Genomic DNA, 26024 nt, shown 5'->3' on the forward strand with positions numbered 1-26024 from the left:
AAACAGCTGAAATGGATTCAGAGACTCAGTCGGTGTTGATGTAGTAAACTGTACACTGGGCAGGTACTTTTACTTTTAGTACTTCAAGTTCATTTAAAAGCAAGTACTGAATTACTTTTACAAAAGTAAATGTGGTACTTCATTTATACTTTTACTTAAGTGAAGTGTTTAGGTACTTCATCCGCCACTGGTGTAAATGGTATGTGTGTGTGTGTGTGTGTGTGTGTGTGTGTGTGTGTGTGTGTGTGTGTGTGTGTGTGTGTGTGTGTGTGTGTGTGTGTGTGTGTGTGTGTGTGTGTGTGTGTGTGTGTGTGTGTGTGTGTGTGTGTGTCAAACCAGGATTGAAATCAGGAACCTTCTCGTAATGAGGCGACACAGCGTTCACCCTAGAGACAGTTTTGTGATATAATATTAATTTTTATATTGCAAGTTTAATTACGATCATTTATTTTTCATGTAAGCTCCATAAGAACAACATCTATGGTTCTCGTCAGTTCTTGTCTGGGGGGTCTTGTGTCGTATGTCATTCCCCCCCCTCTCTGTGCCCTGCAGCTTCCTGTCCTCTTAAAATAAAAGCTAGATGACAAGATAAAACATAAAGAAATATGGCAAAGGTCAAGTTCTATTTATTTCTTTACAATAATAAACTTCATTTCTCCAGTGCCTCTCAAACCAGAGTCCACAGATCACAGAAAAGCCAGACCACAGCCAAGCAATGAAACAAAGCAGATAAAACATTAAAACAATAAAAGATGTCTGTGTGTTATAGACAATAGAATTTGCTCTGTAATCTGTGCTTCAGTGGACTTGTACCTGTACTTGTACCTGCATGTAAAAAATCATGCAGGTACTTTTCACGTGCTTGGAAAACACAGCTCAAATCCCCCACATCTCCATTCACAGAAAGATCTAAACTGGTTTTATATCTGCTGCTGAGTGGGAGGCTCGTGTGCCGCTCAGTGAGATGAGTGATTTAACGTGTGTCACCATGTGCTCGTCCTCCCATGAGCCTTTGCAGGTCTGATGCTCACACACAAGGGGAAAATTGCAGTTGAGGGATTTTGTGGCGTTTCACCTACGCAAAGAAGCCAATCACATCCAATCCAGGGTTGTGCTTGTGTTTATTTTTTCCCAGTTTACTAAAGCTACAGTAAGATTTCATTCAAATCCAGTAGATACATCAGAGCAGCTGCTTTAAGAAGAGAAGCTGCATCTCATATTTCTTTCATCACTGTGTTGTAATATTTGCTGTTGCCTGCTGCATAATTCAGTCTAATATCTGCACGGAGGAGTGTGGGTCTGTTGTGTCAGGAGGATTCACACAGGAGTCAGAGTCTCATTGTTGAAGAATCCTGAAGTTCAGGTGCAGATCCTCCATCTCTGATTTCCACAGACAAATGCTGAAGTGCTGTATCACAGATATTCCACCTTGCTTCACTCTCCCAGACATCCCCCCCGTCTGCAGCGGCTCTGCAGCTCGACAGTAAATCCCTACCAGCTCCAGCGCTGCTGCTCTGGAGCTGAGAAGACCTTTCATTATTCATGGAGCTCATGTTCTTTCTTAACTTTGTGCTCCCGTCAGATGAGCGCGAGGCGGTGCAGAAGAAGACCTTCACTAAATGGGTCAATTCCATCCTGTCCCGGGTCGGCTGTCGCATCTCCGACCTCTACCTGGACCTGCGGGACGGACGCATGCTCATCAAACTGCTGGAGGTGCTGTCCGGTGAACGACTGGTAAAGACGTTTCTATTGAACCTCACACTTTGTAGACTTTCTTTTTTATTGTCCTTCCATTATCGTGTTCACTCTTCTATTCATAATCTCTCCCTCTCTCTCTCTTTCCTCCCTGTCTGCAGCCGAAACCCACTAAAGGCCGGATGCGTATCCACTGTTTGGAGAACGTGGACAAGGCGCTGCAGTTCCTCAAAGAGCAGAGGGTCCACCTGGAGAACATGGGTTCCCACGACATCGTCGACGGCAACCACCGGCTCATCCTCGGCCTCATCTGGACCATCATCCTGCGCTTCCAGGTAAACGTCACTGAGAGGCCACATTTATCTTTCTTATACTTATTCGCATTGATTTGGCTTCTTTTCCCTTTCATTAGTTAAACAACTTAGTAAAACACACTGGTTTCATTCTTTAAACTATGTCCTTTATCATAGTTATATGAAATAAGATAGATATTGATCCCTGGGGGGGAAATTCCCATGTTACAGCAGCAAGTAACAAACAGCTTAAAGATGAAGGAAGCACATTAAGAAATATTTGAACTAATAAGTAAAATACAAAATAAGAACAATTTGCAAATTACAAACTAAAGTTATATAATTTGGACATAGAAAGTTTTAGTAGTTTTTTTTGTTGAAACTGTTTTAGAGACGTGTTGATTAAAGGTTATGATGGGGGTGTGTTTACAGATGTTAGGTGTTAAACTGGTGATTTAGTGTTCATGTGAAGAAGTAAAAAGTCACGTGGTACAATCTACAGGTCAAATTGTGGTTTGTTAACATCTTACCAAGATACTATATATTAGTAATTTGCCAAACCCATGAAATGCAGCATGTACAACATAGTAATGTAAAAGTTTAAATGCAGAATATATGGCACCAGACCAGAAAATGAAATATACGATAGAAGACATTGCTACTTCAGTATAAGATACGTTGATGTAAAACAAGGCAAACACTGGCTATTCTGAAAGTTTTGTTGTCACCATAGGATCAATAATTGTCAGCAGATCAATAGCCAATAATATTCAGTAAAGGGAGACAAACAAAAACATCTCCACTGCAGTTCTGGGCTGAAAGACTCGTGATTTCAAACATGCAAATCAAAATCCGTCCTCTAACGTCATCTGGTCAGATGCTAAATGTGATCGTAGGAACAACCTGCTGTGTTTAACAGACGGGTGTGTGGCTGTTAATGGTTTAGTCTCTCAGGTCTGTTTCCAAGCAACACAGACACAGTTTAAAACCAGCAGCCTCAGGATGTTTTTCGTCTTTTTCCTCGAATGAGACGCCTTCAGGTTCCCGTCGTTATGATCCACTGATACCAGCACACTCACAACATCAGAACATGTCCGTTTGACTCTTTCATCTCCTCGGAGGGGACTGATATTTATTTTTAATTTGACAGCAGCACTGTTATTTTTAGGCACAGTAGTTCAAACAATATGGCCTCCTGCATTATTCACCCTTCACAAAAAAAACAAAAACCCCTGAAACAGGAAAGAATTCACTTAGTCCTGTCTGCGTCTTTCCAGTCTGCATGAAACAAGGAGAACCAAAGCCGGCTAAATTTAGACGTCTCTCAGGAGCCGTCTCTCTGATCACATCGCTGCTCTAATTACTGGAAAATAAGAACCTCCAATTATTACCAGACCCCCGTTTCAGTCGGACTCTGGGTTTAGATTCACGAGATTCCAGCCGTCGAACAACATTGATGATTTATCACTGGAGATGAGTTGTGTTGTAACGCAGATAAAAAACCCTCCTCAGTTTCAGCCCCGTGCAGATAAATGATGTATATCAGAGGGAGATTTGTGCCACTTTAGCAGCATGTTCCCTCCTGGTGCATCCGATTAGCGGCGTGTTGGTATCAGTCGGGTTTCTGTTCTCGGGTGTGAATTGTTCCTGTTTGATCACAAACATCACGTTCATTAGTCGACCTCCATTATTAACCACCCAGCTGTACTGCGTGTTCCCCATCAGATCCAGGACATCGTCGTGGAAACGGGCCAGGCGGACCAGAAGGAGACGCGCTCGGCCAAGGACGCTCTTCTTCTGTGGTGTCAGATGAAAACTGCAGGGTAAGTGGTCCCGTGACCTTTGGCTTAACCCGGCTGTTGGAAATATCCTCTGGGAAACAGAGTGTGAACGTGAATCCAGTTCTGTGCACAGCTGTAAAGCTGTAAATAGAAAGAAATGTTTGTGGTGCGAGTCTTCAGGGCGCTGCAATGCAAAACCCTTTTTATTTGTCATTAGAACATAAATGTATTATTATATTGTCAGTATCATATTGATATTCTTTTTCAAGTTTTGCCAAAATATAACAATTTAATTTAATTTCTGAAATTATATATTAAATAACAAATTACTAAATAATACAAAACAAATAATCACATAAAATTAAAAAAAAATTAAAATTAATTAACTAATGAATTAAACATTTATTTAAAAAACTTTGACAATTAATTAAATATTATTATTATTATGCAAATTGCAACATAGTGAAGTTGCAATTCAAGTTTTTATGATGTAAAAATACCTCAGTGCAGAATCACTTGTTATTTTCAAGTATGTATTAAGTGTTGGCATCAAATTATACATAAAGTACCAAAGATACAAGTACACAGTAGGCAGACTCCACTTCTAATGGACATCATAGTTTATTTCTATATTAATATAATGTGTTATTAACCTGAATCAGCAGAGTGATTAGTAACTGAAGTATAAAATATATGTAGTGGAGTAAAAGTACATTTGTCCCTGAATTGTACTGAATATGAAGTTTATCTGCTCTCCAGCCTCAGAAATAACTGGTGAGTAATCAGACGCTGAGATGCAGAACAAGCCTCAGACATTGATTTAAAACAGGAGCTCCTGGGTAACGTCCCGTCACTGACGTCGCTTGGCTGTCCTTGTTTTTGCAGATATCCCAACGTCAACATCACAAACTTCACCACCAGCTGGAAAGACGGCATGGCCTTCAACGCTCTCATACACAAACACCGGTAAGGAGAGATGAATGACCAAGTCCACTCTCACCAGCCCTGAAATGTAAACACCCACAAAACCCGTCTGCTCAGTGTCTCTCCTCCTCCTCATTCTTCTCCATCTCTTTCTCTGCCTCATCGTCTTTTTCCACGTTTGTTCTCCCTCCATATTTCTCCTTCAGCCCCGATCTGGTGGAGTATAACAGTCTGAAGAAGTCCAACCCGACCCACAACCTCCACAGCGCCTTCAACGTGGCAGAGCAGAAGCTCGGCGTCCACAAACTGTTAGACCCTGAAGGCGAGTGACTGGCGGAGGCCGGGCCTTCACCTCGAAATAAATGTTTATGAGCTTTAAGCCCGGTGGAAAAATAGAGATGTCTCTGGCTCGGCTGTGTCTGACTGTGTCTTCCATTGCTCTGTGTAGATGTGTTCACAGAGAACCCAGACGAGAAGTCCATCATCACGTACGTCGTGGCATTCTACCACTACTTCTCCAAGATGAAGCAGCTCGCCGTCGAGGGCAAGAGAGTTGGAAAGGTGAGATGGAAACATGACGCACACTCCTTCACCCGGCCTGAGTTCTGTTGGGCCCGTGTGAGCCCTGACTGTCCTCTGACCTCAGGTTCTGGATCACGCCATCGAGACAGAGAGGACGATTGACAAGTACGAGACGCTGGCGTCGGACCTGCTGACGTGGATCGAGCAGACCATCATCGTTCTGAACAACAGGAAACTCGCCAACTCTCTGACGGGAGTGCAGCAGCAGCTTCAGGCCTTCAACACGTACCGCACCGTCGAGAAGCCGCCCAAGTGAGTCAAGACAGGACGCCTCTACACTGCATTTATAATATTATATTCCATTCTATTCTATTCTATTCTATTCTTTTCTTTTCCATTCTATTTTATTAATCCTGTATTTTCATAAAGAGACAAATCAAATGCGTATATCTGAGTGCCCTTCTAGTTCATATTTAGCTAAATCTAGAATATGAAACAAAGGATGAAAAGAATACATAATTGTATTGTTGTTCTTATGTTGTTTGTATTTACATAAAGTACATATAGTACTTTATAGTATTGAATTAAATGTAAAGTGTTCAATAATTTACTGATAATCAAAACAGTGACCAGTTTGAGGTAAAGTATTTTTGTTATCATCTTGACCCATACTTGTTATTACTTTATTTTGTGACCAGTCCCTTGTGGCTAACGCTAGCGGCTAACCCGTCCGTGTGACTCCTCAGGTTCCAGGAGAAGGGAAACCTGGAGGTGCTGCTCTTCACCATCCAGAGTCGAATGAGGGCCAACAACCAGAGGGTGTACACGCCCAAAGAGGGAGCCCTGGTGGCGGACATCAACAGAGTGAGACGCTGCGGCATGGAAACCAAACAGAATCAGTGCACAACAACTCTGGGTTTTTTATTTATTCAAACATGTCTCTCGCCCCTCACGCCACTACAGGAGAGAGAGAGAGTCTCTGCAAAAGTCTGTGGTTCGAAGCTCAAAGCACAAAAATCAATTCATTCGGCTGCGTACGATTCCGAGGCCACAATTTGACCACAAAGAAATTGAATTATACAGGTAGTATTATAGACATATTTACTGCTACTTACAAAATAAAAGGCCTGACAGAACTGCAGGCACAAGAAAATAAAAGCGTCGATGGGGTTTCAAACTGAGACGACTCAAAACAAGGAATAAGTTCACAGTTATAGTAAAACCATCAATCCATCCTCTATACTGCTGGTTATTGTAAATACAGCTGAAACAATTAGTTAATTAATAGATTAAGACAATTAATATGCCATAATTTTGATAATCGTGTATCTTGGTTATCGTTGCATTATTAAGCAAAAACATCCAACATGTTCTGGTTCCAGTTTTTCAATTTGCTGTTTTTGTGTGTGTTTAAAAATATATTATTAGTTGAATATCTGTAAGTTTTCAATACTTAATTCAACAAAATAAGACATTTAAAGAAGCAGCTTATGATTTCTTTCGTTATCCTACAATTTGAAATTTCATAGACTCAAAAGAACAATCCGCTGATAAATCTGAAATCTGAAATCTGATGATTTGAAAGTAAGTAAGTTCCAGTTAGGATCACGGTTTTGATGTTGACATGACGACAGCTAACTTGCCAAAGCTGCGAATCCTAACGAGGCGTCTCGTCGTCTGCGTGCAGGCGTGGGAGCGTCTGGAGAAGGCGGAGCACGTTCGGGAGCGCGTCCTCAGAGACGAGCTGATCAGACAGGAGAAGCTGGAACAGATGGCGAGAAGGTTCGACAGGAAGGCGGCCATGAGGGAGACGTGGCTCCTGGAGAACCAGAGACTCGTGGCTCAGGTAAAACAAACAACAAACATGAAGTCATGAATATTGCACAATGTAATTATCTGATATTTATTCAGTGGTGTTGATCTCAGTCGGGTTATTAACATGTTTACGAATATGAATAACTCGATTTTTTACAGTATTTGTATTAATGAGTAAAAACAGCAGTTTGTTTGTGCACCTGATTGTTGACGATGGAGGTAAACACCAGACACAGATCGGCTTGATGACACCAGAGTGGAAATAAAACTTTCAGAGCACATGAAAGTTTGTTAGTTAGAGGAAGGGAGGAGAAGCAGAAACTAGTATTAAAAGTATTGAAATAAGTATTTCAAAGTTGTACTTAAACTTCCCCCTGCTCTCTCCCCCTCAGGATAACTTTGGTTACGATCTGCCGGCCGTGGAAGCAGCCAAGAAGAAGCACGACGCCATCGAGACGGACATTGCGGCGTACGAGGAGCGCGTCCAGGCCCTCATGGTCATCTCGAAGGAGCTGGAGTCGGAGCGCTACCACGACGCCAAGCGGATCGACGCGTGGAAAGACAACATCCTGCGTCTGTGGGACTACCTGCAGGAGCTGCTGAGGGCTCGTGGCGGGCGGCTGGATAAGAACCTGACCCTGCAGAGGATCTTCCAGGAGATGCTGCACATCATCAGCTGGATGGACGACATGAAGGTGCAGAGCAGGAAGATTCATAAACTGACACCACACATTGTTCACAGACCGAAGTGATCACATGGTCTGATTCTGTCCTCAGGCTCGGCTGCTGTCTCCAGACTTCGGGAAACACTTGCTGGAGGTTGAAGACCTGTTACAGAAACATGCCTTGGTAGAGAATGACATCGCCCTGCAGGCAGAGCGGGTGCACAACGCCAGTGCTGCCGCTCTCAAGTTTGCAAATGGAGAAAGTAAGTGCTGTGGCTCATCTTTCCCTTCGGCAAAACTATTTATTATGTGGTTTTATCAGGGATGACGACACTGAATGAAATGCAGGCCGTGGACCTTAACTGGAGCTCAGACCTCAAGACTTTCTGAGTTCTGGCTGAAACTAGGATCGAGTTTGGCAAAATGTTTAGAACCAAAGTCCACATCAGATGCTCTGTTCAGTCTTCTTTACATATTTTTTGATCATTTGTCTCTTGATAAAGGCAATAACTTCTTATTTTATCTTACAACTAACTTATTTTATTTTGTATCCTGTGTTTGTGCGGCTGCATGTGTCAGGAAAGTGATTTTTTCTGTTATCACAAAAACTATTGCAGTCCAGAATTTGAAAAGAAATAAGCAAATAGAGGAAACTAGATGAATACATAAACAGAATGTAACAGTGATGCTGTCCTGCATCTTTCGCCCAGGCTACAAGCCATGTGATCCCCAGGTGATCCGGGACAGGGTGCAGCACCTGGACCTGTGCTACCAGGAGCTTTGCGCCCTGGCGGCCCAGCGAAGGGCTCGCCTGCAGCAGTCCCGCCGCTTCTGGTACTTCCTGTGGGAGGTGACGGAGCTGGAGAGCTGGATCAGGGAGAAGGAGCAATTATTCTCATCCCTGGATTACGGCAAGGACCTGACGAGCGTGCTGGTGCTGCAGAGCAAACACAACGCCTTCGAGGACGAGCTCGGCGCCCGGCGCGGCAACCTCGAACAGATCCTCGCCGAGGGAGAGAATATGATCCAGGCCAAGCACTTTGGTTCCCCCAAGGTTCAGGAATGCATGGACGACATCGGGAGGCAGTGGCAGCAGCTGGAGGAGCTGGCAGCGTTCAGGAAGCAGAACCTGCAGGACACTCAGAGGTTCTTCCAGTTTCAAGGAGACGCTGATGAGCTCAAGGCCTGGCTGCTGGACGCCAAGAGGCAGATGAGCATCGACGACGTGGGACACGATGAGTACACCACGCAGCGGCAGCTCAAGAGGCACAAGGACCTGAGGAACGAAGTGATCAAGAGCGGAGCCACCATCGACGCTCTATCAAAACAGGCCAATGCCCTGCCAGAGGAGCTACTGAACACCCCTGACATCCAGAGACGTCTCAAAGACATCAAGGACCTGTTCATGGAACTCATGTCTCTGGCTGACCTGAGGCAGAAGAAGCTCGATGACACCATGGCCCTGTACACCATCTTCAGCGAGACGGACGCCTGCGAGATCTGGATGGGCCAGAAGGAGACGTGGTTGGTGGGATTGGAGGTGCCGGAGAAGCTGGAGGATCTGGAGGTCGTACAGAACAGGTACAAAAAAACGAATTATTTTATTATTCACTCTGAATTATGACTTTATACATGTTTAAATGTAATATTATAAAGTGTTTTGTATTTTAACTGATACTTTTTCTTTATTACAGGTTGAGCATTCTAGCTCAAGATATGGCAAATGTTCAGTCGAGAGTCGATGACGTCAACAAAGCTGTGAAGCAGCTGGAGGACAGCAGACACCCTCGCACCAAGGAGGTTAAAGAATGTCAGACACGACTGAATACGAGGTGATTCAAGACAACATGTCTTCCATTCTTAATGCTCATCTGTGTGTCAACATGTCTGATAAATCATTATGTGCTTTATCCAAGAAAAACTAATAGTATTCTAATGTTTAATCTTCTTACTGAGGCGTTTAATCATTTTATTTTACAGGTCTGTAGCTTCTGTTGCTCAAAAACAACAAGCAGTTTAACATTGATCAAGTAGAATCAAGTTTCCAATAATAATTGAGTAAGAGATGATTGTTGTCCTGTAATCAAGTTTGTAACAAGAGATTAAATAAACGCTGCTTCTCAGGTGGGAGGCCTTCAAGGCCATGGTGGAGGACAAGAAGAGGAAGGTGGACTCTGCCGTCAGTCTGCACAGCTACAGGCTGGACTGTGACGAGACAGAGGCCTGGATCAAAGACAAGACGCGGGTGATCGAGTCCACACAAGACTTGGGCAACGACCTGGCCGCTGTCATGACCATCCAGAGGAAACTGTTTGGCATGGAGAGAGATTTGGCCGCCATCAATGACAAGCTGATCTTCCTGAGGAAAGAAGCTGACCAGCTGGCCCAGGATCACCCGGAGAACGCAGCCGACATCTTGGCCCGCAGAGGAGAACTGGACGACGCCTGGGACGCGCTGAAAAAGACCCTGAAGGACAGGGAGGACTCCTTGGGTGAGGTCAGCAAGTTACAGACCTTCCTCCAGGACATGGACGACTTCCAGTCCTGGCTCTTCAAGACCCAGAAGGCCGTGGCTTCGGAGGAAATGCCCGCCACGCTGCCGGAGGCCGAGGAGCAGCTCAGCCTCCACGATGCGGTGCGCGAGGACATAAACAACCACGAGGAGGACTACCACCGCGTGAAGGACACCGGTGCGCAGGTCATGCAGGGTCAGGAGGACGACCCTCAGTACCAGCAGCTGGAGCAGAGGCTGAAAGGCATGGACCAGGGCTGGTACGAGCTGCAGAAGATGTGGGACAGTCGCAAGAACTTCCTGGACCAGGGTCTGGGCTTCCAGCAGTTCATGAGAGACGGCAAGGCTGTAGAGGCCATCCTCAACAACCAGGTACTGTTCCTGCACGTGTGTGTGGTGTCGGAGTCTTTAAACCAAGGTTAGAACTTGTCAGAAGCCTCATGAGGGACCACATATTTGAGGTTAGCAATACTACAGTTATCTAAAAGAATGTGGAGCAGAAGAATGCAGCGTAGTCACATCCCACTCTGCATGTTTGTCATTCAGCTGTTTGTGTTTTCCTGTCTCCTCTTGGTTAATGTTTTTCTTTGTCTGGCTGCTCTGTTGCAGGAGTACACGTTGGCCTACATCGACAAGCCCGACACGCTGGCCGGCGCAGAGAAAGCGCTGAAGAAGCATGAGGACTTCCTGAGCACCATGGAGGCCAACGAGGACAAGATCGACGGCGCCCTGCAGGGCGGACAGCGGCTGGTGGACAGTAACAACCTGTACTCCGGGAAGGTTCAGGACAAAATGGACTCCATCATTGACAGGTTGGTCGTCACAGTGTTTGAATATTGTAGAACTTTGGTACAAACTTTCACATAATTTCAAACAAACTTCATATCTTCACTTTCTTTTCCACAAACACCAGGACTTGGAAAATGTAAAGAATTATTTTTAATTCTATTCTATTCCTTGGCCAGTATTAACTTACACATGTTACACAATACTCATCAGTTTAACTTCTTCTAGAGGGGATGAAGAATAAGACACAAGTGATCCCAGGATTAATCACATTTATGTCCTGGCACAAGGAAGAGCCAACTACAGACAATGATTTACCTGATATCATCCTTTTTGTTCATTTCTTCACAGATTTTCATATATATAGGTTGATAGAAATGGATGAAATATTTAGACATCGGCTGAAAATGAAACAAAACAAAACTCTGCTGCTGGTGAATGAGCAAAATAAGGGAAACACTGATAAGGGTAGACACTAAAATGCATGAATATAAATATAAATGTGAGCTTTACATTTTTGCACCTGACAAATGTAAACAATTAAACGATGTAAGCTATCCATCAAATTTAATTCAGACAATGGGCTATTTCTGCCCTATTTTAATCATAAACATGGTTAACTGAAAAATAAATGACGAAACATTAAAAATGAATTCAAATATATATTTAAAAACAATGAAATAGATGAAAGATCAAGCTAATAAACTAGACAGGAGGGTGTAAAACATGTTAAACATGAATACGAGATAATAGATGTTTAAATAATAATGTACAAGCATGTAAAAATAAATATTATACTGAACCAGAAAGAGGTAGGTTTAAGTTTAAGATATCAACACTTGTTTCTCCCAGTACAATGATGTTTGGTACAAATCCTCAAAAACATGTCTCAGAAGTTTCCACATCTTAGAAAGCAGAGCCTCGACTTTCTTTCCTCAATGTCTTCAAATGTCTCTTTTAGCAGTTTGGTAAATCCTCTACAGGCTCAGATCTGTTCACTGCAACACATTCTTCCAGTGAAACAGTTTCCTTATCACTGTAACATCAGTGTCAACACGAGGCAGTGGAGAGGGCACCGGAGCTTTTCCCCTTAACTCCCTCAATTTACTCGGTCGACAGGCGCCCACGATAATGGATATTGATCTTTAAGTGCGAGCGCTTCTTCGTGGTGCGGCAGAGGAGCAGACGACTCTTTCAGGTTACTGTGTCAGGTATTTTTCTACGAGGAGGAGGAGGAGGAGGAGCTCACATGGATTTACTCGCTGCAGCTTGTTTGTCTGGGCTTTGTCTCTGAGAGAGATTACGCTCGAGTCTTTCATGTTTTTCTTTTCTTTGTTTCGTGTTTGACCTTCAGGCACGACAAGAACAAAGGAAGAGCCCAGTTGGTGTCCGAAAAACTCAGAGATAACCGCGACCTGCAGCACTTCCTGCAAAACACTCAGGATGTGAGTTCACCACGAGTTTAAACGTTCATGCAATTGATGGGTAACATCTATGAGTACATTCATTATATCTAGATTTTCGTTTAGTATTCCACAGCAGTACTTGGGATTGTGGCCCCATGTGGTTAATTACACTATTGCTCTCTTGACAAAAGATAAAGAAGTAAATCCTTATTGTTCAAAGTCACATCTACACTAACTTCATATTAATGATTAGTAGACATCCTTGGTTTTCAGTTGACTAATACTCGCTCCTCCTCTCCAGCTGACTCTGTGGATCAACGAGAAGATGCTGACGGCTCAGGACACGTCGTACGACGAGGCCAGGAACCTCCACAGCAAGTGGCTGAAACATCAGGCCTTCATGGCCGAGCTGGCCTCCAACAAGGACTGGCTCAACAAAGTGGACCAGGTCTGTAAGAACCGTGTGGTGTTTCGGAATATCTACATACCAACATGAAACTATTCTGATGTGCACAGAGCTGCCCAGTGTTTTATTAGAGCACCTGTGCACCAACACAAAGAAAAATAATAAGTTAATAAGCAAGATGACGATCAGGGATCCCAGATCAGCTCTGATTTATTTAGTATTTAGCCGAAAATTCTACTTTAAAGGGTTAATTCACTCAAAATAAGAAAGATTTTATCATGACACGCAGATCTAGCAGAGTGGTTGGTGTAATAAAAGATTATTACACAATTAATGACAATAATTGTAGTCAAATTTATATAATAGTTAAAAATCAAAGATAAAAGCTATAAATACACCAGAGGTAACTAATCAAATCCTAAAATGTATATTGTTGTAGATTTGCTGTGTAGTCCTTCAGTTCATTAAATTGTAAAATGTACACATGTATTATTTTTCCTGGTTTTAAAACACGGTATCCATCTCTGAGATAAATACAAATCCAACATCAACATCTGTTCCCAGCGTTAATGTTCCTGTGATAAACTACAGAGAATGGAGCTCATGAGGGGTTTAATAATTTGGGTGAATCATTAATATTTTAATCTGTTTTATAAAACATTTTAGTGCAAAATTTAAACAAATGATTGTATTCATGAGGTACATGCATCTACCTTTACACTTTTATGCTAAATTTTACAATGAATGAAAATGCCATGTGATATTTTCTTTTTCTAATACGTTATAAACCACGTCTTCCTCTCTGTTTACAGGAGGGTCAGGAGCTGATGGAGTTCAAGCCGGAGTTCGAGCCCATAGTGACGGAGCGTCTGGCCAAGCTCCACGATCTGTGGGACAAACTGGAGTCCACCACCCAGGAGAAGGCCCGGCTGCTGTTTGACGCCAACCGCTCCGAGCTGTTCGACCAGAGCCAGGCGGACATGAAGAAGTGGCTCGGCGAGCTGCAGCAGCAGCTACAGGGCGGAGACGAGGACGTCAGAGACCTGACGAAGGCCAACATCCTCCTGAAGAAGCACCAGGTCTGCGTCTTTGTAGCGTTTCGCTGCATAAGCTTTGGATTTGTATGCTTTCTGCGGCTGCACCTTCCCGGGATGCACGCGGGTCTCAAATCATATTTAGTTAAATCTCACCATGGGAGTGAATACATTATGGTGTTAGCGCGTGTTATTTCTTAGGATTAACTTTGAGTGAGTGAGCGTCTGTGCTGGATCTGTATTAATGTTTTCTGTTTGCATTTGAACACAGCAAACAAAAGCCTTGAATCTAAATCTTAATGGGAAAAAAAACCAACAACAGCAGAAGTTGTGTGAAATGATGTTACAGTCGGCAGGGCACTGATAAAACTTTCATGATAACAGTGGCTAAGCTCAGTTTCACACAGAAAGAGGCAAGACAAACTAACTTTTGGTGGATTTAATCTCCACTACATCCTGATTCTGGAAAGGCTATTTATCTGTTTCTCGTGCTCGGCCAGATGACGGAGAACCAGGTGCGTGACCGGGCGAGGGAGCTGGAGGAGCTCCAGGAGGCGGTCAGCAAACACGGCGGAGGCCGGGAGGACCAGCCGGAGCTGGAGGCCGAGCAACAGGTCCTGCAGAGGGACTTCCAGCAGCTCCTCACGCCGCTGGCGCAGCGCAAGGGCAAGCTGGAGGCCGCCAAGGCCGTCCATCAGTTCTACAGAGACCTGGCCGACGAGCTGGTAAGCATGCTTCCACTTTCAGAGCCAAATGTGTTGAAAGTCCCTGTTCGCACATGTGATTGATAGCAATGAATTAGAATAAAGAGTGTTTTAAAAGATTCATATTAGCTTTTGAAATATATAAAAAACTCTTTGGAGTTAAATTATTGAAAATATTCAAGTCTGAACTTCAAGGGGTGTTTTTCTTTCCTCCCGAAAAATGATAACTTGTTAATATGGAAATGAAGTTTTCAATTACAGTACGTTAGCTCAGTGCTGCGTGATAGTAGGACCAGCTGCTCGCTCCATGAAATTGACTCTCCAGGTGAATCTGGGTAAAAGCTTTAATCCCTTATTGGTTTCTCAACATAAATCCACTTCAGTCAGGTGGAGGAGTCGGCTTAAAGAAGGATTTTTACTGTTTGAGTAGTTGGAGACATTTTGTGAAGGGGTATAAAAAAAATTCAATAAATCTGAGATGGACCTAACATTTTCTTTTATACTCAGAGATCTGTGAGACCCGTTGTCTTTTTCTCTTTCTTTCTTTCTTTCTTTCTTTCTTTATCATCATGATCTCCTTTCTTTCCCTCCCTCATCTTCTCTCTAAGCTCTGGATAGAGGAGAGGATGCCCCTGGCAACGTCAGATGAGCACGGGCACAATCTTCAAACTGTGCAAATGCTGCAGAAGAAGAACCAGGTAGGGATTTCACTTTAGATTTAAAAAAAAGGTTGTGGGTTTTTGCAACTTTGAGTGCTGCATTTAATTCGTTTTCTTGATTAATCAGTTAATTGATCAAGGCTCATAAAATGTCAGAGAGTAGGGGACATGTCCTTCACAATTTCCTGGAGCTCAAGGTCTGAAGGTCACGTTTACAAGGATTCATTCAAAAGAAAAGCAACGTCCGTCCTGAGTGACTCGATCTCAAGTGGACGGCTCCAAGTACAGATGTGGACGAACCCAGATGTGTCCTGAGATCTGATCACTCAGACATTCGGAGGTGCTCTGGGACCCATGTGACCTTATTCTCTCAGCTGGATATTTGTGTTGATTTGCAATTAGAGCCGGGAAGTGAGAACCGATCACAATGAGCAACATGAGACACATTCCAGAAGCATTTTAATGTCAAACTCAGCAGGATGTTAATTACAGAGCTACCACAGATCTGCTGATCGACTAATAACAGGTTCAGGTGGAGTTACTCTGTTGTTTCAGTGACGTCACATCATAATATAGCATCTGCAACGTGCACTGTCAAAACAAAGAAAACATTGCATTTTTGTTTTTAACATTTAAAATAATAATTCTGTGTCTGTGGATCTAACGAGTTGTCAGAGATCTTTAACAGTTACAGAGGGATTTAGTGCAACTTGGACAAAAACATTTAGTTTCCGTCATAATGCCAGATTGTGTTTTCTGTCCGTCAGACATTACAGAGGGAGATGGAGGGCCACCAGCCTCGCGTGGATGAAGTGCTCGAGCGGGGACGGAGGATGGCGGCGGCGGCCAGCGCTGAGGGCCGGCCGGAAGCAGAGCGAATCACAGACCAGCTGAAGGAGCTGGAGGAGGCGTGGGACCGCCTGCAGGACGAGATGGCGAAGCGGCGGGAGAGGCTGAACGGCTCCAACTCGGCCCAGCAGTACTACAACGACGCGGACGAGGCCGAAGCCTGGATCGGGGAGCAGGAGCTTTACATGATCGCAGATGAAAAGGCCAAGGTGAGAAACAGCTCAGTCACAAGACAAGGACATGGTCGGATTATCTCAGGGAAGTGTGTGTGCAAAGCAGATCATTTTATCTAAATTTAAAAAAGCCATATCATGTTTGTGCTAATAACAAGTGGCACTGTTTGCATTAACATGATTACATGGTTCAGGCTTTCCTCAATTAACGCTGACACGCTCTTCATAAGTGGCAGCCTCCATGCAGAGCTCATTTGTTTTTCTTTCATCTCTTTTCTTTCCTCTTTGTTTACCTTCTACCCGCTGTGACTCTTCCTCATCCTCCTCTTCCTCCAGGATGAGCAAAGTGCCATGCTGACGCTGAAGCGCCACATGCTCCTGAAGCAGGCGGTGGATGACTACGCCGACTCCATTAAGAAGCTGAATGGCCGTGCCCAGAAGATGTTTGCAGAGGACCATCCTGACGGGTGTGTGCTTTTTAAATTTGATGTACACACAGGAAAAAAACACTGTTGTCCCAGTCAGTTGTGGTTTAGGTAGATAACAGAGACAAACATGTAAAGTGTGGTAATTCCTGTTTCCTAATCACACGCCTCATCTAGGGTAAACCTCAATCCAATTTCTTTACCCTTCTCTTTCATTTCCTCCATCTTCCCTGCGCCTCGTTGACCTCCATCCTCTCCCTCTTACCTCGTCTGCAGCGACGGCATCATCAGGCGACAGGGCCGGGTGGATAAGCAGTACGCCGGGCTGAGGGAGCTGGCGGAGGACCGCGGCAGGAAGCTGGATCACGCCTACCACCACTTCCTGCTGAGCCGAGAGGTGGAGGACCTGGAGCACTGGATCGCGGAGAGAGACGTGGTGGCCTCCTCTCAGGAGATGGGCCAGGACCTGGATCACGTCTCGGTATAATTCACACACAAAACACACCATCATAGCACAGACAGATGTATTGTTATGGAGAATGATTTCATGCTCAGTCTTATTTTGAAGGTGGAGTTATTTTTGATCATATCAGAAGTTTGCTTCCTTGCAGTGTTTAAGGAAATAAAAAAATACGGATATCACATGATTTCTTAGCTATTAAAGCCAAAGATAGTTCATATAATAGACGATTACATACAAAATACATAGCGAATGTGTTTAAACACACTGCATCTGTCCTTTCCCAACAGATTCTGAGGGATAAGTTCAGAGAATTCGCGCGGGAGACGGGGATGGTGGGACAGGAGCGGGTGGACATGGTCAACCTGACGATAGACGAGCTGATCGAAGCCGGTCACATCGAGGCGGCCGCCATGGCCGAGTGGAAGGACACCATCAACGACAGCTGGGCGGATCTGCTGGAGCTCATCGACACTCGTGCTCAGCTCCTCACGGCGTCTTATGAACTGTTGAAGTAAGGAAAACCAGCGTCAGTGTATAATACAACCTGTTATCTGGATTTGATAATGCTACATAATGTAATGTATTGATAAATGCATGAGTGAGATCAATGTATTTTTCGAAGGTACTTTGACGACGGGAAGGAGTTGGTGGCTCAGATCCATGAGAAGCAGAAGGAGCTGCCTGAGGACGTGGGAGAGGACTTCAGCAAAGCCGAGTCCTTCCACAGGATGCACGCCGCCTTTGAGAGAGACATCACCGCGCTGGGCAAACAGGTACAGCTCAGCCAATCAGCCGCTTTCATTCTGAGGCTAAACAACAGGCAGCGGCCGAGAGGCAAACTTCGATGACTTACATCTGTCCAGTACAGGGATTCTCACAATTTGTTATAAATGTTAAAGCTGCATTATTCAATATTCTCATTTTGACATCATTTTGAGATTATATGGATAAATATGGGACTCACATCATTTTAAATTAACGCAATTTTTTACGTTGGATGTGAGAATAAGCAGCAACAACTCGCCATAACTTTATTTACATTAGTTTTGTGTTCAGAGTTTCTGCTGCCCCCATGTGGTTTAAAATAATCTACAAATGCTGCTTTAATCTAAATACAATTCAAATGTGAAAATTGACATTAATTAAGAGTAAGGGGATTTCGCATTGAGAATATTTGATACATTAAATAAAGTTTTGGAAATAAATGGTCAAAGAATAAAGAAGAAATATTCCTGTCCTTACAAGTCGTTTTTTTCCTGCGCCTCCTTCCTCCAGGTTCAACAGTTCCAGGAGACGGCCGGGAGGCTTCACGCCCAGTATGCAGGGAACAGGGCGGACGCCATCCAGGCCACAGAGCGAGAGGTGGTGGAGGCGTGGAAGGGTCTGCTGGACGCCTGCGACGGCCGCAGGGCGCAGCTGGTGGAGACGGCTGAGAAGTTCCGCTTTTTCACCATGGTGCGAGACCTGATGGCCTGGATGGAGAGCACCATCCAGCAGATAGAGACTCAGGAGAAACCCCGGTGAGTGAGACCAGGGACAAGGTGCTCTGCTTGAAATCCATTCCATAAAACATCTTCACAAAAATATCAATATTGCAAATTGCAGAGAGGAAGCTTTTTTCCCCTCAAGAGGAAATGTGATATGAAGAGCTGAAAAACAAACCTGAAACTTTTCCTTTTTTGAGTTCGCTTTGAGTTTGCTTTTAAATTTCACTGGTCAGCAAAAGGTCTGGACATTTATGTTTGGGTCAATAGGGAGAAAATATAACCCCATTACAGAGCTTGAGTGAGTTAGATTTGTTATTACCATGTTTTTCTGTATATGTAGATTCATACAGAATAAAATAACCTGTGAGAAGCTGCATTTCTTTTAAAACCAGCTTTAAAGCTTGATCGATTATAGATACACTACAGATTAAAACATCATTTGTTATGGGAACAATAACTTTGCTTAGATAAATGAATGTATTTTGTTATTATATACAGTTCAGTTAACACCAGTTTTAAATAATAGTATTAGTTGGATCTTGTCGGCCCAAACTCATTTGTTTTTAGTGAAACAATAACTTAAAGTGTCATGAGACACATAATTACCTTGATGAAGAATATTCAGGTTTTTAAAGGTGCAGCAATTGACCAATCCCAGCAAACAAAACCTTAATTCCCCATTAAAGCCAATGGTTTACCAAGCAGAAAAAACTACTAGTACTTTACTAGTATTAAGATGTAGTATAAGTACAGTATTGTTTGTACTGGATAAAGACCACACAGTAATACATTTGTCAGGAGCTTATAATTTACATTTCTGCAGCTCTAGTTGTCTGAGAGTAGATCAGCTTCATGCTTTACCTGTTCTCACTCCACACCCGTCAGGGACGTCTCATCCGTGGAGCTCCTGCAGAAGTACCACCAGGGGATCCGCTCGGAGATCGAAGCCAGGGGAGCCAACTTCACCGACTGCATGGACCTCGGCAAGGCCCTGCTGACACGGAAGCACCGAGACTCTGCAGAGGTGAGGCCGCTGCAACAAAGACCGCTTCTTCTTCATCCCCGGCTGGGCCTTAAATTGCTGCTTTCATTAGATTTAATTACTTTTCTGGGAGTGATTGTTCTCGTCTGGCACAATGGATCCAATTGGATTGCTACGAAGGAAAAAAATAAAAAAAACTCCACTCCTTTTACACTCATCAGGGAGACTATAAAGCAAATACTAATTAGAAACGGAAAGCCAAAAGAATTTAAATGAGCAATTGACCCTGGCCCTAATTTAACATTCGGTTAATTACTTCACAATACTAATTCTTAGAAGATAATGGCAAGTCTTGGGGCTGAGTTGTTTTATAATACTGATGTATGACTGCGGCTGTGTTCCTGCTGGTGTCAGATCAAAGAGAAGCTGGTGCAGCTGATGGAGAAACGGAAGGAGATGATGTTCAAGTGGGACGACAGATGGGACTGGCTCCGACTCTGTGAGTAGAAAACCTCCTCGCTTTCGTAACTTCTTAAAAACATCGTTATTTTGATTCTTTTAAAATAGAGATGTGTAAAAGTTTCATAACAGCAGCTGTCTTCATCCCACACACACACAGTGCTGGAGGTGTGTCAGTTTGCCCGGGACGCCTCGGTGGCGGAGGCCTGGCTGATCGCTCAGGAGCCGTACGTGACCAGCAGGGACCTGGGCCACACGGTGGACGAGGTGGAGAAGCTCCTCAAGAGGCACGAGGCCTTCGAGAAATCCACCGCCACGTGGGAGGAGCGCTTCTGCGCCCTGGAGCGCCTCACTACGGTACGAGGGAAACCCCTGGACTTTATTTACAAACAGTGGATCGCGAGGACATGAGTCATAAAACTGTAGCTGGAATTCTTTGTCTGTTTTTCTGTATTTTTATCAGTTTTTCATCTTCATCTTTCATATTCTGTTCCATCTTGTTCCAGCTGTTGTTGAACTTGCATGTTTACACTTAGTGAATTATAAATTGAATTTAAATACACATTTTTACTGCTATTTTATTCAAGCAAATGGACCAAACTAGATGTATTTCCATTTGGAGACGTCCTGTGGATCAGTGTGTACTTTTACTTGAATTTTAATGGGTTTAATATAAATATTTATCATATCAAAAAGACGTTACCTGTAATGTATCCGATTACTCTAATTAAATTAAGTAATTACTTAAGACTCGATCCTGACACTGGTTGTTGTGTTGCAGCTGGAGCTGTTGGAGCTGAGGACGCAGCAGCAGGAGATGGAGCAGTTCATTAAAGATGAACAGCGCTCAGATAAGGACAGCAGGTACACACACACACACACACACACACACACACACACACACACACACACACACACACACACACACACACACACATACACCCACACACACACACACACACACACACACACACAGAGGCATTCATGTGTACTGTTCCGTATGCAGGGTGCGTTCTCTAGTGTGACCTATGAATTGATCGTATCATCAGTGAATCTAAAGCCTGATGAGGCTAATCCCTTTCTGCCATAGAGCTCCATTGGTTCTACATAAACTATTAAAAACAAATCAGTGAGCCACACCACTGCACTGAGTGACACCCGCTGAAAGTAGTCCCAGGCAAAATCAGGATTCACTTTGGTTTCATAGAAAAACTACAGTTAATGAAAGTATGCATTGATTTTTGGAAGGTTATAGATGTGTGGATCAAATCGTGGGTTTGGTTCCAAGAGTCAGAGAAATTCTCAGAGAGCAGAAAGGCAGAGGAAGTCAAAGTTGTTTGTTGGCTTTGGCCTTTCTCAGGGAATTTGAACACAAACACAAAAATGCTGAATATCCCCTAAAGCAGTCACGCTCTCTCTCTCTCTCTCTCTCACACACACTCACACTTATCACACTCCTCCACCTGCTGCTGTGGAAGGTCTCTAACGCAGACCCCATGCTGCCCTCTTTCCTCCAGGAGAGAAGACACAGGCTTTGTAGAAGAATCTTCACAGATCTACACCGTGGAGGAACAAACTCTGGTAACTGCACTCGTCCTCTGAACTATATACTGTCGTGACCTCTGTTTAAAGAAACTAGAATTTGAAAAAGCAAAACGTTTTCATGCGAATGAGGGATTTCTCAATAACTCCTGAAGGATAAACTGATTGGATGTTTCTGGTCAAAGGTTAAAACAAAGATTCATAGTTTAATTCTGTTTACATACACTTAATAAATTTTATGAAATTATACATATAATTGTGAGTCTGCACACACGGATGTAAACTGCATGGTAAATCTAGTTTGTTTCTTTTTATCAGCCAATTTAAAAGCGCCCCTTGATTTCTTTTTTGATCTTAATCAATCTACATGAGTCTGTTCAGAATCCTAATCAATACTTCTTAAATGATAAATAACAGTTTGTCTTTGCTTACCTCTCCACACACGGTTTCTCTGGTCTCATTCTTTTGTCTGTGTCGTGTCTCTTATCTCCATCTTTTCTCCCTCCAGTCCGGTTCCGGTGCCGTCGAGCCCAGTTCTCTTGCGCCGGAGGAGACGGCCGATGACACCACGGTCCCGATGGTGTCAGAGATGAGAGAGAGCGGCTCTCTGGAGCTGGAGTCCTCCGTGTCGGTGGTGATGCCGAAGGAACCGGAGAGGGCTGCCACGATGCCCGTGGAGCCCCTCCGAGGCCAGGCCGTGCTGCAGGAGGGCCTGCTGGGCCGCAAACAGGACGTCGAGGGCTCCGGGAAGAAAGCTTCCAACAGGTAGATAACAATCAGGTCTTCAAATATTTTTTTCATGCAGCAAAGGAAGTAGAAAGGAAACCAATGGAGGCCTGGAAAAGGATGAAAAAGGCCAGTGCAAGTGTAGAATATGCCTTTAGAGGATTTGTATTTAATCAATCAAGCTCATATTGTATATTTAAGGAGCTTTAAACACATTTTAATGGACAGCATTAGTTTTTGTGGTATAGCTAAAATAATATTAAGAAGTTATTAGCAGTATTTTAACGTTTTTAAATGGTTTCAAACACACTATTATGTAATTGAAAGCAGAAATAGTTTTTTTTTTTTTAATGAAGACTTGTCTCTCTTCTCTTCAGGTCATGGAACAACTTGTACTGTGTGCTGAAGCCTGGTCACCTCTCAAGCTATAAGGACGCCAAAAGCTTCGGGCACGGAGTGACGTATCACGGCGAGGACCCCCTGTCCCTCAGCAACGCCACCTGGGAGATCCTCGGCAACTACAAGAAGAAGAAGCACGTCGCCAAACTACAGTGAGAATCCATTTGAGCTTTTCCTCATTTGACTCATTATTAAAAGAAAGGGATACGATTTTTTGGGGGCCGGGAGCCTTCTGGTTTTTCCATTTCTAATTCGACCAATCATTTGATAGCAGGCGTTGTTTGCCAGCAGGTAAACAGTCCGTGTGGAGAGCAGAAGAGGAAGAGCACATTGACGGAAATGCATCAGCTTTTTAATTTGTTTGCATTCATATGCAGATAGTGGTTTATGGAGATTAGCCAAAATGTTGTCTGGACCTAAAACACCAACAAAAACTATGGCTTGTCAGACTGAAAACAGACACAGGAAAGCCCCAAAATATTGTCCGTTGCCCCCAGAGGCTAATTAGTCATCATTTGAGCTGACGGGCTCCAAGATTGGCAAAGTATTGGATAAGAAGATCCGTGTGAGCAGGGAAGGTTACGTGCTGGACTAATTGTATTTCTTGTTTTTTTTTGGTAAAACCCATTAAGCTGCATTTTCTGCATGAAACATTGTATTTAAGTGTATTATTACGAGTGCAGTAGCTTTGTAAAATGAGCCCGTCAGCAGGGGCCGAGCGCTGCGTTACTCCGGCTCGCAGCTTTGTCGAGAGCATCATCCGAACAGCGTCACACCTGACTCTGCACTTCCCAGGGTCCTGAGGAACACACCTGCCGAGTTATAGTCGTGTAGCATCGCTAGAGCAAAAACGTCATTCGTGTAAAAACACTCGCACACACACATTTCAACGCTCCATTCAAGCTCTGTGTGAAAACACTAGAGTTTCTGCCGTCACGTTTAAATTCCACTTTTGTTGAAACTCTGTTAATTGTCCAAGTTTAGTTTAGGAATCTCACAGTTTTCCTGTTGTCTTATTTACATTTGCCATTAAAAACAGTAACAAGCTGCAAAATAAGACATTTTACCACCTGGAGCTGCAACAATTAGTTGATCAATCGCTTTATAAGTAATTTCTAAAGTAAAAACATTAAACATTTGTTGGTTCCAGGTTCTAAAATGTAGGAGTTCCCCACTTTTCTCGGCCTTACATTATAGTAAATTAAATATTTTGGGATTTTGCTGTAATTAGACAAAACAAGAAAGGTGATGATTTCTTCTTGAGCTTTACTTTTAATTAAAAGTACTTTTAATGAACCAAGAGAATAATCTATGCAAAACAAACATGAGCAAACTTTTTCGAATATACATAAAGAAGTCAAAGTTTCAGGTCTGTTGCTGTGATGACTGAAAAATCTCAAACTTGTTCCTCTTGCTTCCCTCTCTCTCCTCTCTCTCTCAGTCTTGGTGATGGCAGTGAATATCTGTTCCAGTGTAAAGACGAGGTACGTTACTCATTGTTATCTCTCTCTGGTTAAAGAACTCAGCAGCTCTCCACGAATCACATGAGACTTTGTGTTCTGCACTTCGCTGCTGCTCTCTGATCCTTCATAATGCGGCACACACACATACGCTGTTGCACTTTGACCATGTTTAAGTAAGCGTTCTAGTTTATTTATGTATGCAGCTGACATGTGTACATTTCCTTCTGAACATTTAACCCACTGGGGTCATGAGGTTTTACAAATTTAAAATAACTATAACAAAATATAATTCGAATCGTATGTTTTTCTACCTGTACCTTTCATAGAGTTTCCTTGTTAAAAGCACGAGCACCATTTACTAATAATAGACCAAGAGACAAACAGACACTGTCCCACTGGACGCAGACTTCCCTTTGTAAGCTGTGATATGATGTGTGTATTTTTGTGCTTAATTTCAGGAGGAGCTCCAGCGCTGGAGCCAGGCCATGGAGAAGGCCATTCAGCCCCTGGCAGCAGAGGAGGCGTCAGGGCCCTCGGGGGCCAAAGCCCACAGCCTGCCCCATCCCTCCTCCTCCGCTGCCCTCCCTGAGCCCGGCTCTGCCAAGAAAGACAAGGAGAAGAAGTTCAGGCACTTTGCCAAGAAGAAGTGAGACGGAGATTGGAGGGGAGGGAGGGGGAGGGAGGTGGGGTTGGTTGCCGAGGCAACCTGGAAAGAGAAAGTAGTATTCGTGTACAATCAGTCAGAGCAAGCTTTTTGTCACTAGACTTTTTTTAAATATTATTTTGCGAGCATATTGTAGCTGAGTTTGAAGGCGTCACTCTTTTTGCCTGTATTTAAATATCCACTTTTTTTCTCCTTTGTGTTCTTTATAACAAATACCAAATTCAAAGCATTAAATTAAAGCACAGGAACGCTCCTTCCACACTCAACCAAAGAACGTTTGTAAAACTTTTGTTGTGTTACTTCTGCTGCAGGTTCTCTTTGGTTCTTGTTTCAGCGAGGCATGCTCTGATCCAGCCGTGTACGATACGAAGGCCTGTAATGAACGCAGGGTGACCCGAGTACCGGAGCGTACTTTAATTAATCTGCCTTATAAAATGGTTGTGAACTGTAATACTGTGCTGTTTGAATTTGGAGCGCTGAACGCTACTCATAGAATCAGAGGGAAGTTAGCGGGCTTTTGTAAAAGCGGTGTAAAGACTTGGTGATGAGCAAACTGTGGTGCTGCACAGTGCACACACACACACACACACACACACCGAGTGTTATTGCACGTATGCAAACTAAACGCTCTATGCACTGTGAAGGGTTTGACTGTTGAGATTTCAGGATGACAACATACGGGCAGTCACGTGACACCACAAGCTGTTAGTCTTGAATATAGATGATATTCTGAACTAAACCTGTGGCTGTAGTTATTTCTGTGAACTTGAAATATATTCAACACTCGTGTATGGAACCCTGAATTTCATATCTATCCAATAACATATATACAGTATCTATATATCTACAGATGCATGAGGTATGTTTTAGTTTGATATGGTGCTATTGTGATATTCTAGAACTTTCAATCAAGACCAACCTGACCCACTGTCTCAGAGAAAACAGGTCTTATTTTGAAAAGTCGGGCTTCAAAATGAGCAGAAAAGCTGGAACCTGGATTCATCTCTTTCCTAAAGTCAAGTCCAGTTTTTCGGCACGGCTTAAAAACACCGGAGCACTGATCACATCTCTTCACGAGAAAGAAATCAGGGGGGGGGGGGGTCGTGGGCGTGTGAAAACCAAATGGCAAATAGACTGTGGACACACATGAGTAAATGGAATATTGGAGAGTGAAATATTAACAAACTGCC

At 43.5% G+C, this 26024-nt stretch overlaps 1 protein-coding gene across 4 annotated transcripts in view; it reads left to right on the forward strand.

Annotated features, from left to right (window-relative positions):
- Positions 1-25610, forward strand: part of sptb (spectrin, beta, erythrocytic) — a 38995-nt gene extending 13385 nt beyond the window's left edge. For 3 of the 4 annotated variants that reach the window (XM_034577169.1, XM_034577170.1, XM_034577167.1), the window contains 35 exons: positions 1583-1734; positions 1857-2030; positions 3714-3811; positions 4655-4735; positions 4900-5015; positions 5142-5254; positions 5340-5527; positions 5962-6079; positions 6903-7061; positions 7423-7725; positions 7808-7958; positions 8406-9276; positions 9390-9527; positions 9820-10579; positions 10817-11019; positions 12348-12438; positions 12701-12847; positions 13618-13884; positions 14340-14564; positions 15152-15241; positions 15970-16260; positions 16561-16691; positions 16926-17130; positions 17400-17623; positions 17735-17885; positions 18388-18632; positions 19485-19623; positions 19996-20080; positions 20201-20397; positions 20822-20904; positions 21558-21621; positions 22091-22347; positions 22686-22859; positions 24149-24191; positions 24629-25610. In XM_034577169.1, the coding sequence (XP_034433060.1) occupies positions 1583-1734; positions 1857-2030; positions 3714-3811; positions 4655-4735; positions 4900-5015; positions 5142-5254; positions 5340-5527; positions 5962-6079; positions 6903-7061; positions 7423-7725; positions 7808-7958; positions 8406-9276; positions 9390-9527; positions 9820-10579; positions 10817-11019; positions 12348-12438; positions 12701-12847; positions 13618-13884; positions 14340-14564; positions 15152-15241; positions 15970-16260; positions 16561-16691; positions 16926-17130; positions 17400-17623; positions 17735-17885; positions 18388-18632; positions 19485-19623; positions 19996-20080; positions 20201-20397; positions 20822-20904; positions 21558-21621; positions 22091-22347; positions 22686-22859; positions 24149-24191; positions 24629-24820 (6926 nt within the window). In that variant the 3' untranslated portion in view covers positions 24821-25610. The remainder of the gene's footprint in view (positions 1-1582; positions 1735-1856; positions 2031-3713; positions 3812-4654; positions 4736-4899; positions 5016-5141; positions 5255-5339; positions 5528-5961; positions 6080-6902; positions 7062-7422; positions 7726-7807; positions 7959-8405; positions 9277-9389; positions 9528-9819; positions 10580-10816; positions 11020-12347; positions 12439-12700; positions 12848-13617; positions 13885-14339; positions 14565-15151; positions 15242-15969; positions 16261-16560; positions 16692-16925; positions 17131-17399; positions 17624-17734; positions 17886-18387; positions 18633-19484; positions 19624-19995; positions 20081-20200; positions 20398-20821; positions 20905-21557; positions 21622-22090; positions 22348-22685; positions 22860-24148; positions 24192-24628) is intronic. The other variant, XM_034577168.1, reaches the window with a different exon arrangement.
- The last annotated feature ends 414 nt before the right edge of the window (positions 25611-26024 follow it).

This window comes from Hippoglossus hippoglossus, chromosome 22, assembly GCF_009819705.1.
Source record: "Hippoglossus hippoglossus isolate fHipHip1 chromosome 22, fHipHip1.pri, whole genome shotgun sequence".
Classification (NCBI taxonomy): Eukaryota; Metazoa; Chordata; class Actinopteri; order Pleuronectiformes; family Pleuronectidae; genus Hippoglossus; species Hippoglossus hippoglossus.